The sequence below is a fragment of the Bactrocera dorsalis genome, chromosome 1 (genome assembly GCF_023373825.1).
Source record: "Bactrocera dorsalis isolate Fly_Bdor chromosome 1, ASM2337382v1, whole genome shotgun sequence".
Lineage (NCBI taxonomy): Eukaryota > Metazoa > Arthropoda > Insecta > Diptera > Tephritidae > Bactrocera > Bactrocera dorsalis.
Genome location: NC_064303.1, coordinates 28,073,165 through 28,083,914, shown reverse-complemented (window position 1 = coordinate 28,083,914; position 10,750 = coordinate 28,073,165). Strand labels below are relative to the sequence as shown.

Below are 10,750 nucleotides of genomic sequence, written 5' to 3'. Positions count from 1 at the left end.
TACCTTAAAGAAACCCAGGAAACGTTTTTAATAAGTAGCATGTTAATAATCAGGTTGATACTACCGCAACTACCATATACTACATTTAATTATTTTCATTTAGAACGAATATGTCGGTCAGTGTATGAATTAGAATAAAACATATATATAAAGGTATATTCCGATCTTCTGGTTAAGGTTTTATTCTTTAAGGTATTTCTCTAGCTTTGATTCTTGTAAGTTGCCTTACTTACTTCTTATAAATATGCACTCATTAATTTTAATATCTTTTTTTTTGCAGCCGAACCAAGGAGAATTCTTCATATACTTGCGCCGCTTAAAGCCATTAGGCATTCAGCAATATACTATGTATATGACAGCATAAATATATTCAAATTGTATTTAGATTTGTAATGCAAATTACTTTGTGATATTTAAAAACAAAAAACACTCATTTTAATTGAACTGAAGCTTCAACATTAAAAAGTTATATTTTGAAAATTGTGTTGAAACAACAAAAAAACCAAAGATTTTTATAATTTCACAAAAAAAGTGTTGTAAGTTGTAAACGATTAGCAAACTAAACGATATTAGGCACGTGGTTAAAGTTGCCAATTACAAATAAAACATCGAAATGGCTGAACAAGTGGAACAATCGCAACAAGCGGCACATCAACTCAACAATCAACAAAATGACGCGCGTAAAATACGCAAATCACCGGAATTTCAACCGATGCCCAATCTCACACCTGGCGCCATACTCAGAGAACGCAGTTTTGTGCGCACCTCCAATCAACAGGTAGGCAAATGCAATTAATTTCATATACATATAGTAAGTTGATTTTGAATGGAAAACACATTCTCGAGGTATTATGAATACATAACACAAATTTTTGTAGACACATCTGCATATGTTTATACATACTTGTATATATGAGTTTGCTTCACTTTCGAAATTTGTGCAATTTGTGTGATTTAGGTATTTCGAATACATTTATTTTAGAGAACGTTAGTCTCATTACCGCAAAATTTACCGAATATAAACATTATGCATGAGGTTATGTTTCATTTATTTCTCTGAGTACTTATTCCACAAGGTGGCTAAAAGTACCATCAATCGATCCGTTTCGATTCGAGCTATTCACCTTTAGGTCTCATATAAGGCATGTTTTAGACTGTAAACCTTCAAGCCTCAAAACTTAGAGTAGAGTAGAGTAGAGTAAAGAAGCGTCGGTGGTCTTATATTGCTGTAGTGTGGACTACGTGAAAATGAAGTAGTTCGTTCTATAAAACATGCTGAAGCTGTAACGAGCAACTGTATCCATGAAAAGTCGTTAGTTGTAGTACATATATAGTGTTGTGTGCAATATTCTTTATGTTAACTTACGTAATGTTGAGTAGCGGTGGATAGCAGGCCAATGATTTTTCAAGAAAAATAGTGGTTTGGTTAGATAATGTACAAGTTCCGTGTTCCTAAGCGGTAAGAAAATAATTTTATTTGTCACTTACTTACTATAAATGTTATCTAAAATACTTATTTGAATATGAAGTGATCTCAGATTGATTTCCTTGACGCTTTTAGTCTCTTCTAGGTATGGAAAACAGGTATAGTAGTAATCAACAAAGTATTGACTGTCTTACGCTTTAATATTTTCGACCTTTCTGGTAATTTGTGAATTTCATCTCAAAAGCACTGCGACAGCTTCGTGGCCAAGAATAAATCAAAACAATTTTTGATACCCTCATTTTTGATTCTCATGTGAATCGTATTTCAGTGCGGAAGTTCTTTACCAATCGGAACAAATAGTAGTCAGAAGGGCTAAGTCTGGGCTGTAAGGCCAGCAAAACTCCCCAGTTTCTGATTTGCAAATAGCTCTTAACCAGTCTTTCAACAGCGTTGTTATTAATGGAATTATTATTGCCCCGTCAACTGACAAATACCGAGTGTTTTTGGGCAATCGAAATTTGAAGAGCTGTTTCCGGTAGCGTTCCCCATTTCGGTTTCAGCCGATATTAGAAACGCAGCTCATCTTCTGATCCCATCAAATATAGAGCACGTCATAAACATGCGGCTTTGCCTTTAATTTCATATAATTTTTTGCGCTTAGGGGCTTCTTTTTACAGCATTTAATCAGCATATAAATGGGTCTTTCAACTTTTCTTAGCGTCAATTTATATAGCACACTCTTTGCTTGCCTTTAAATGTATCCAGCAAACAACTTTTGGAATGTTCGCTCAGCCCCACAAAGTACGATGACTTCGCCTGAGCTTTTGTTCATGTTAAAGTAATGATGAAGAACATCCTGTGAAAACACTTTCTCTGGCACATGTCGTTCTTTATGCTTCAAATGTATGAGATGTAATGGAAAAGACGCATAAGGACAATAGGTCTCCAACGCAGGAATACTGGAACAATGGAATAATAATAAAGTTATTCCATCGTTTGGTAAACTGCACGATTGTATTCGACTTAGTCTTGCTATTGCTTTCCAAGTTCCATCATTAGGTTTAGTCTTATTTTGGCAATATATAGTACATCTACTTTATTAGTCTGAGAGCCTTTAGTCTCCAGATTCACTTACTGGAATGCAATAGTTCTTGTGACTAAAACATTTTTATTTGAAAAGTTATTTTCACAAAATTTGACCCAAATTATTAGCCAAGGCATCGCTATAAGTTTCAAATCAATCAGAAATTTGTTCATAGTTTTAAAATCCTTAATTTATTCTTCAAAATCTATGTCGTCTCCCTCAAAGTAATCCCCATGACCTCAATACACTTGTGCCAACGTTTTCTCCAGTCCTCGAAAGAGTTTTTAAAATCAATTACCAGAATATCCGTTTAATGTCTTCAAATGACTCAAAGCGGTTTCTTCGGAGTGAACATTTGAGTTTGCTGAATAGCTAAAAGTTACACGGAGCTAAATGAGGTGGTTGCGGCACGATATTGGTTGAAAATTTGGGAAAAAAGTCACGAAGAATCAATGCAGTATGCAACGCTGTTTATTTGTGGTACAAAAATCAAGAGTTTGCGGCATAATACTGAAATAGTATTCTTTGTTGACAGTTTGACCGGTCGGAAGGAATTCGGAGTACACCACACCTCGATAATCGAAGAAAATTGTCAACATAACCTTTATTTTTGGCCTGCTTTGACGTGTTTTTTTCGGATTCAGCTCACGAAATTTGATTCCCCCACAAAATTTAATGGAACTTCATTGCTGAATAATCTCATTGTAAAAATTGCCAAATGCACTTTATGTACTTCAGAAAGACAGGAGTATACTAAACACTGTGTAATTTGGACGAATGGGTTTCTACGCGAAATTTAAATTAAAAAGTCTTCTTATTTTTTGCTTACAGTATAGCATATAACTGTCGTAAAACTGATCGGTTAAACACAAGTACTAGTATGAAAAGCCTTTCATATGCAAACGTATTTTGCAGAGATTGTTATCCAAAGAATTGCTACAATCTGCGATCAAATCGGATCCTATACCTTATAGCTGCCATTCCAACCGAAAAACTGTTTTTATTAAAATATTAAATTATGTACCATTAAGCTTATAAATTTAACAAAAGTTGAAGTTTTTTAAATAGTGTATTATAAAATCTGATACAAAGAATATTCAAATTATTTACTCCTAACTTCCTTTACAGAATATCAACAAAAGGCGCAGTCTCGCTTTCAATGTACAAACTGGTGCAAATCAACACGGGCAAATGCGTGGAAAACCTGCTATAGACATCTATAGACCACCGAGTAAGTATGAATCTCTTAACAGGTTTAGCAAGCTTATACTAAATGTGTTCTTTAGAAATAACCAGATATAATAATAATGCCAATGAAAAATTAAGTTGCAGTACTTTAGTGCTAAAGTATTAAAAAAATTAAAATCTCATTGGTTCACATACGTCTCCCCTTATAAAAGCTTCTTTTCTTTACTGCTTCGTGAGGCTGTAGAAATTTAGAAAGAAGGGTGACTCAAGACGAAAATAGGTATTATACATTTTAGGGGTTAACTGTAAACGTTTATAGCCGCTAATCAGAGATATTTCTTTGTTTTTAATTGGTTATGTTAAATTTTCAGTACATTTAAAATAAAGTAGATCTTCATCATCAAATCGATACGACAAAATTTACATGAAATATTGAGCTTACAGTTAATGGTAAGAGTCTCTACACAAATTTTTAATAAGTCATCTAATTTGCAGCAATTTTAATATATGTTAAGAAATAATTTTGAGCGCTTGGAAAATTTTTGCAATGATAAGTTGAGAAAGGTACCATTGCTTGATGTCACATAAAATCTGTGGGTTCAGGCCTTAAGAAACGGTACATTACAATTAATTGATTGTTGGTTAGCTAAATTTGTCTTCTGGAGTTTAGTTCGATCCATGATATATAAATTTGAAAAATCGAAGACCCCCAAAACGAACTTTTTATTTATTATGTATTGTATATAAGGACCTTGCGCTATAGCTTTTTAGACTCACCCAACATTAATCTACAACTCTAATGCTTTCTTCTTATGCCAGGCGTTTTCGTTTTTAAAAGCTTCGCTAACTTAAATAGTGTCAACTCCAAACGGCCTCGAATGCTTCAGCTGTTACAATGCATGTGCTCCATTTTTCGAAATTCTCTTCAAAATTGAATTACCGACACTTTCTTAATCGAAGCATTTTTCCTTTCTGTATTTTTCCGAAATTTCACACCATTTGCATACCGCATCCCACCCATCTACGAAAACGTACTATCTGTGTATATTATACTCGTTTGTACAATTTACCACAATAATCGAATGCAATTCGAAATGTGTTTGTGGAAAAAAAATCTAATCTAAACGCATGAAATACCCAGATGTTCGCAATGATGGCGGCTCTTCACCGGCAACCTTAAACAGGTTAAACATTAATGCGCAGGAGTTCCAAATGGGTAGTACGAATGCCACGCGCACCACACCTCCACGTGGAGATGCAAATAGGGCTGGAGATAGTCGGTAAATACTGCCTGTCGCAAGGCTTTGCTAATAGAATTTCGCTTTCGATTTTCCATTTACAGAACTTAACTTCAACCTACAACATTCTTCCAGTTCATCGGCGGTTATTTATCCAACGGCGACTTCACCTCAAGGTTTAGTACCACAATCGAAATCATCGGTAGCACTGCATCAGCAAATGCAATATATGGCAGCCACAAATGCGATGGCCAATCGACGACAGGCGGGTCTCTCCCTGGGCAGTATGCCGATGACAGCGAACCCGATCGGCAACAAAATGCATCACGTCGGCGCTCATCGACCCATTTTGGTCACACATTCACATCCGTTGGCCGTGAATCGGTTTTCGGGTGGTGTGTCACAACAAATACCACTAATTAACTCACCATCCAGTGGCAATATATTACATGTATGTATAATACGCTTTATTAGTTACTTATATCGAATATTATTATGAATTAAATAAATGTATATTTACAGCAAACAGCGAATACGAATCGTGTGAAATTCGCCAATGAACCACACAAACATCACAGCCATAAGAATGGACAAAATCATCTTAGTCACGACTATCAACAACAGCAACAACAATTGAATGCCATGTCACAATATGCCGCCGCCAATGGCATAAGCGATTCATATATAAATGTGAGCCCGCTACAGCGTTCAAAATCTTTGTCTTCTGCGGACGCATTAACACGCGGCATTGCAGGCCTTGGGTTGGCTTTGGGCAACGAGGTGACGGACATCGGTCAATTCAGCCCTGACATACAGGCATTGATCGACACAGCTTTAGACGATCCGAATAAATTGAATTCGCGCGCTCTTATGGAACTGACGTCACACTTCATTAAACGTGCCGTTGAGGGCCGCCGCTATGCTTTGCCCATCTCACGTCTCTGTCTAAATATTATAGCCAAGGAGCAGAAAGAGACTTTCTTGGAAGCCCTCTTGAATACGTGCCGACAGTGGTATCAGGAGCGTGAAAAGGTAAATAAATTCTACATTTATTTGATCGTAGCTACCAAGTTGTTAAAAACAAGCAAGGAAGAGCTAAGTTCGGGTAAAACCGAACATTGAATATATTCAAGTACATATGGCCTGTTAGTTATATGGGGCCTAGGGCGAGTTTTTACCTAATTTTATGCATAATAAGCACAAATATTAACCGTTATAAGAAAAACACGCACTCTCAATTTTATTAAGATAACATCTTGACCGATATACGAGTATGCCGTATAAAGTCACTAGGAAATTGGAAAATCTTTTCATTAGGAAGTATTGATCCCACTCAATCCATTTGTCGTACACAGACATACAACTATCAGGAAAGAATTCTTAATTTGACACAATGACCTATATTATCGGTGAAAAGACAACTATAGGTACTGGGCTCCACATATTCGGTATCTAAGGACTTGAACATTTTTTTTAGACTTAGACAATAGGAGTTTCTGATAGTTCTTTGGCCCTTTGTTTGCCCTTTGGAAATCTACAAGGTTTGACAATTAAGTAATGAGACTATTTTATTGCCGCGCTTGTGGTAAACCTGTGACCTTGAAATTCCCTTTCCCTTTTTCCGGCATCCCTCTCCTCTCCATTGATATACATATGTACCATCGCTCTAGCTTGTTTAATTCGCCTGCTGCGTCAAGTTGAGTAGACGTGTGTTTGTAGTGCTCGTCACGAAAATGGAAAAACGAAATCAAGAGCAAGGCGTCGCGATAAAATTTTGCGTCAGATTGGGCGAAACAGCTTCGGAAACGTACGCTAAAATTGTAAGAGTGTATAGTGGTAGTGCTCTTAGTCGCGCCATAGCTCACAATGGTTGTCTCACCGCGCCCCCCGCCCGAAAAAAGCTCGCATGAGCAAGTCGAAGGTGAAAACGATGATTATTGCCTTTTTTGATAGCAGTGGAATCGTCCACAAAGAATCCGTTCCACCGGGGAAAATTGTGAATCAAGTCTACTATTGCCAAGTACTCGAAAGATTGCGAAAACGATTTAACAGGGTGCGCCCAGACATCGCTCGTAACTGGATCCTTCATCACGACAACGCGCCGTGCCACACCACCCTCAGCGTGTCCCAGTATTTGGCCTCTAAAGGGATCGCCGTGTTGCAACAGCCGCCTTATTCGCCCGACATGTCGCCCTGTGACTTTTTTGTTTCCTAAAACAAAATCGGTGGTCAAAGGAACCCATTTTGAGTCATCCAGGCGGCCGTACTCGCGGACATCCCAGTCGAAGCGTTCCAGAAATGTTACGAAGCATGGAAAACGCGCTGGAATCGCTGTATAGCTGCCCAAGTGGACTACTTTGAAGGGGATGGCAGAGTTGTAGAATAATTTTCAAATATACTGTTTTTATGGAATCAGTCTCATTACTTAATTGTCATACCTCGTAGACTATAATAAAGAGTGCGCTCTGGTAACCTTTACCTTTTTGGTACGCCTTTCGGATTTCTTTCTCTTCTAGCGTTGTCCCTCTCCTTTAGACGCCAGTGTACTTTAGTTGGTATTCATGGCTGCTCTAGAGGTGGGGGTTCCGTATTTATACTATTAGTCCTTTGACTGGTACATCCGGGAACACTCTTAATCGTCTCTTAACTGGAGGAAAGGAGAGTGTCTTCAACGATCTCCGTTAGGGATCCTAGAGTCCTATAGGTCATTATTGTCCGCTGAATACCTTGGCTTACCGTGCTGCTGTTATGGGTATTCTCATACTTCCACAATAGGAATTCGGAGTAAAACCGAAGCTTTATTCGTCCATATTCCTATTGCGGCAATTATGAGGTGTCTCTCTTACTTCATAAAAGTAATAAGTGTACCCATTACTATTAGCTAAGCCCCGTCGGCCACGGCAAGGCCACCAACGCTGAAGGAATTTTTAACAACAATATATTTTTTCTCTTTCAGTTACTATACTCCATACAAGGCATGAAATCGCCATCCCGTCTACGCTTCACCGCTTTCATGGCTTTCCTTACCGAAATGTTCTGTCAGCTTAAGCGCCGTCAATTACAACTTCGTACTCAACGTGAAGGTGCACCGCCGCCATTGGTCTTACTGACGTTACTATCCAAATGCTGCGAAGACTGTGTCAAGCCACCTGTGCGTTCGCTGTCCGAGGTGAGTATCCATCATAATAACTTGGTAAATTGGTTATAAGTTAAGTCAAAATATAAAGATAAAGGTTAAATCCTGAAACAATTTCAATACGGTAAAGAAAAATATACACAATGTACAACAATAAAACTTTCTGAAGCTATTCGCCTCCTTTCGATACTTTAATTTACGTCTTCATAATTTACGAAGTTCAGTATTGAACATTTTGAAAATCTGAATTTATAATATAAAAAAGTAAACATAGGGTAGTACCTACACACGTACTATTGTGAACGGCTTCCAAAGGCTTTTATTATCAATCTTAAATGTATGAAGCTTTAAATTAAGATTGAATAACCAAACTTCGTGTCAATCTTAGAGCGGGCAAGATGTCAACGGTTTTTCGAAATTTAATAGACGCTTAATATCTAATTTTCATACTTCATCCAGTCCCTTGAACTTGCACATGTCTAAGATGCCTAAGCCGAATTCCTGTAAAGGCATACCTACTTTCCTGCACTTTCTTCTCTGGCGCAATGCGATGTGGGATTATTGCTTTAATTACCTTTTGGCTATCGATGTATGTATATATTGATGTCCATTATATCGTTTCCAGCGTTATTACCTATCCCATCAGCTTTCCTAACTCCAAAGACTTCTGCCTTGAACATATTGTTGTTGCCTGAAACATAGCTCTAGCTTCACACCATTTTTGATCCGTGCGTGTAGATGTTAAAAATTTCGCTTGTGGGTCACATAGTCCTTCGCCATCTACCTTCTTTTAGTGTGACTTGAAACTTTCTCACCAAGCTAAACCGATTCCCTGCTTATCGAGCTATGTATTAGCTATTGTATGTAGCTATTGTAATGTTAGTTGGTGTCATGCTGCGTAACCTTTCTATTGCAGCCTTTAAAGTGGTTCTTAGTGACCACTTTATGAAAAGAGCAGTGGGACGCTGCATTCGCTCCAACGGTTTCCTGTATAAGATTTTACTGGCAATGGTTCACCACACCAAAGCACTGTAAAGCAAGATTGGCTTGATTAGTGCTATGTAACACTAATGCAGAAGGGTAACTGATAGTCTCCATGTTGACGCTTTCATCTTTTATATGGGTAGAGAGCACCACTATCATTTTTCACTTTCCCTCTTCCACATTGACTTTCCATACCAGTTTGTTATCCATAGTTACTGTCAGGTACTTGATATGATCCTTGGTAGTTAACTCTACCGTTCAGACTTGGGGGTTTCTATGACGGCATCTTGTACCTCCTTGTAAAGAGTACTATTTCCACCTTACCGGCATTTACCTCTAGGCAAGCGGACATTGCTAATTGGTGTGTGACTTGAGCGCTGTTCATCACGCTAACAATTGTGCATAAGAACTTTCCCATCATTAGTTTAGCTACATATCGTCTATGCATATCAGTTTGAGTGCTCTTACGTCAAATTTATATCATATTTGATTATTAAACGAAATTTTACATTGTTCTTTTTTTTTTGCAGATCGAATGCCTTTTCTATGTTCTAACCTGTATCGGTCAAGATATGGAATTGCAGCTGCCGCAACAATTGGAATTGCTATTGTCGCTGGTGCGTGATGCTTTCTTGAATGCAAGTGACGCCGCACCGGCCATTCGTCGCACCTTATTGCAATTAATTGAACTACAAGCATCACACTGGCAATTGCCCGGAAACACTGTCTTATACTACTATCCATCGGCAAAGTAGTGAAAAGGCCAACACCACTCACAACTCAACTCAACTACCACTTGAACCAGACTCAACTTTTGTTCGCACTCGTCTTGAAACTGAAACTCCTCAGTGCGCCGGACGCTGCGCAGCGGCTTCGTGTTCACGCAATCATTTCAATTTTTATTATGTACTCATACACTGTATGTGGCACTTTACTGTTAGATTAATAATTATACATACATACATATATGTATGTAGCTGCAGTTGTGCCTTTTATTATATTTATTTTATTATGGAATAAGATATGAATGAATATTTTTTGTGAAAGCATTTATTGAAAATGATGCAAATTGTATTAAAAAAGCTAAGCGCCTGCACTGACTGGCCAAAAGCCTCTAGAAAAGCCAACATAAGTAGTAAATTATAGGCTGAAACTATGCACATACATATTAATCGTAATTTCTGAAACGTACTAACCCTTAAGAAAGTCTGTCATAACACAGATACAGCCACATGACGGAAATAAAATTTCATTGGAAAAAAATTTATACATTTTCATTGTTTAGGAAAGAACGCAATATTTTTTTAATTTGTGTCAGTAAGTTTTAGAACATTTACATACATACACATAAATCATATATAGCGAACCTATACATTATAATTTCCTAATTGTTTTTCGTCTGTGAACCTTTATACATTTAACAAAAAAATTAAATTTATTTATTTTCCATAATCGTACTCCTATAATTAAATTTAGTTTCTTATGTGTAGAAAGATAGAGAAGCTCAAATTATTTATAAAAAAAACATAATTGCACTGCACACTCGTATACAAACCTTACAAAAATATTATAAAAATATTTCTCTAAGGAAAAAAGTATAAAAATTACTTCTTTATTTAATGCACGTGAAAAATGTTTAACAAATAAAAATTAAGAAAAAAATAAACTTTAAATACTAGTCAGAGAACAAGAAA

The 10,750-nt window shown here is 37.1% G+C and overlaps 1 protein-coding gene across 2 annotated transcripts; it reads left to right on the top strand.

Annotated features, from left to right (window-relative positions):
* Positions 1-256: 256 nt before the first annotated feature.
* On the top strand, positions 257-10,750 carry LOC105223752 (uncharacterized). Of its 2 annotated transcripts, XM_049456274.1 has the most exons (7): positions 257-778; positions 3,639-3,741; positions 4,840-4,978; positions 5,072-5,387; positions 5,459-5,968; positions 7,893-8,105; positions 9,587-10,750. In XM_049456274.1, exons 1-7 carry the CDS (start codon positions 614-616, stop codon positions 9,809-9,811), a joined length of 1,671 nt encoding a protein of 556 aa, XP_049312231.1. In that variant the 5' UTR covers positions 257-613; the 3' UTR covers positions 9,812-10,750. The 2 variants fall into 2 exon arrangements, with proteins under 2 accessions (XP_049312231.1, XP_049312234.1); XM_049456277.1 differs by lacking the exon at positions 4,840-4,978 and having other exon boundaries at positions 258-778; positions 5,041-5,387.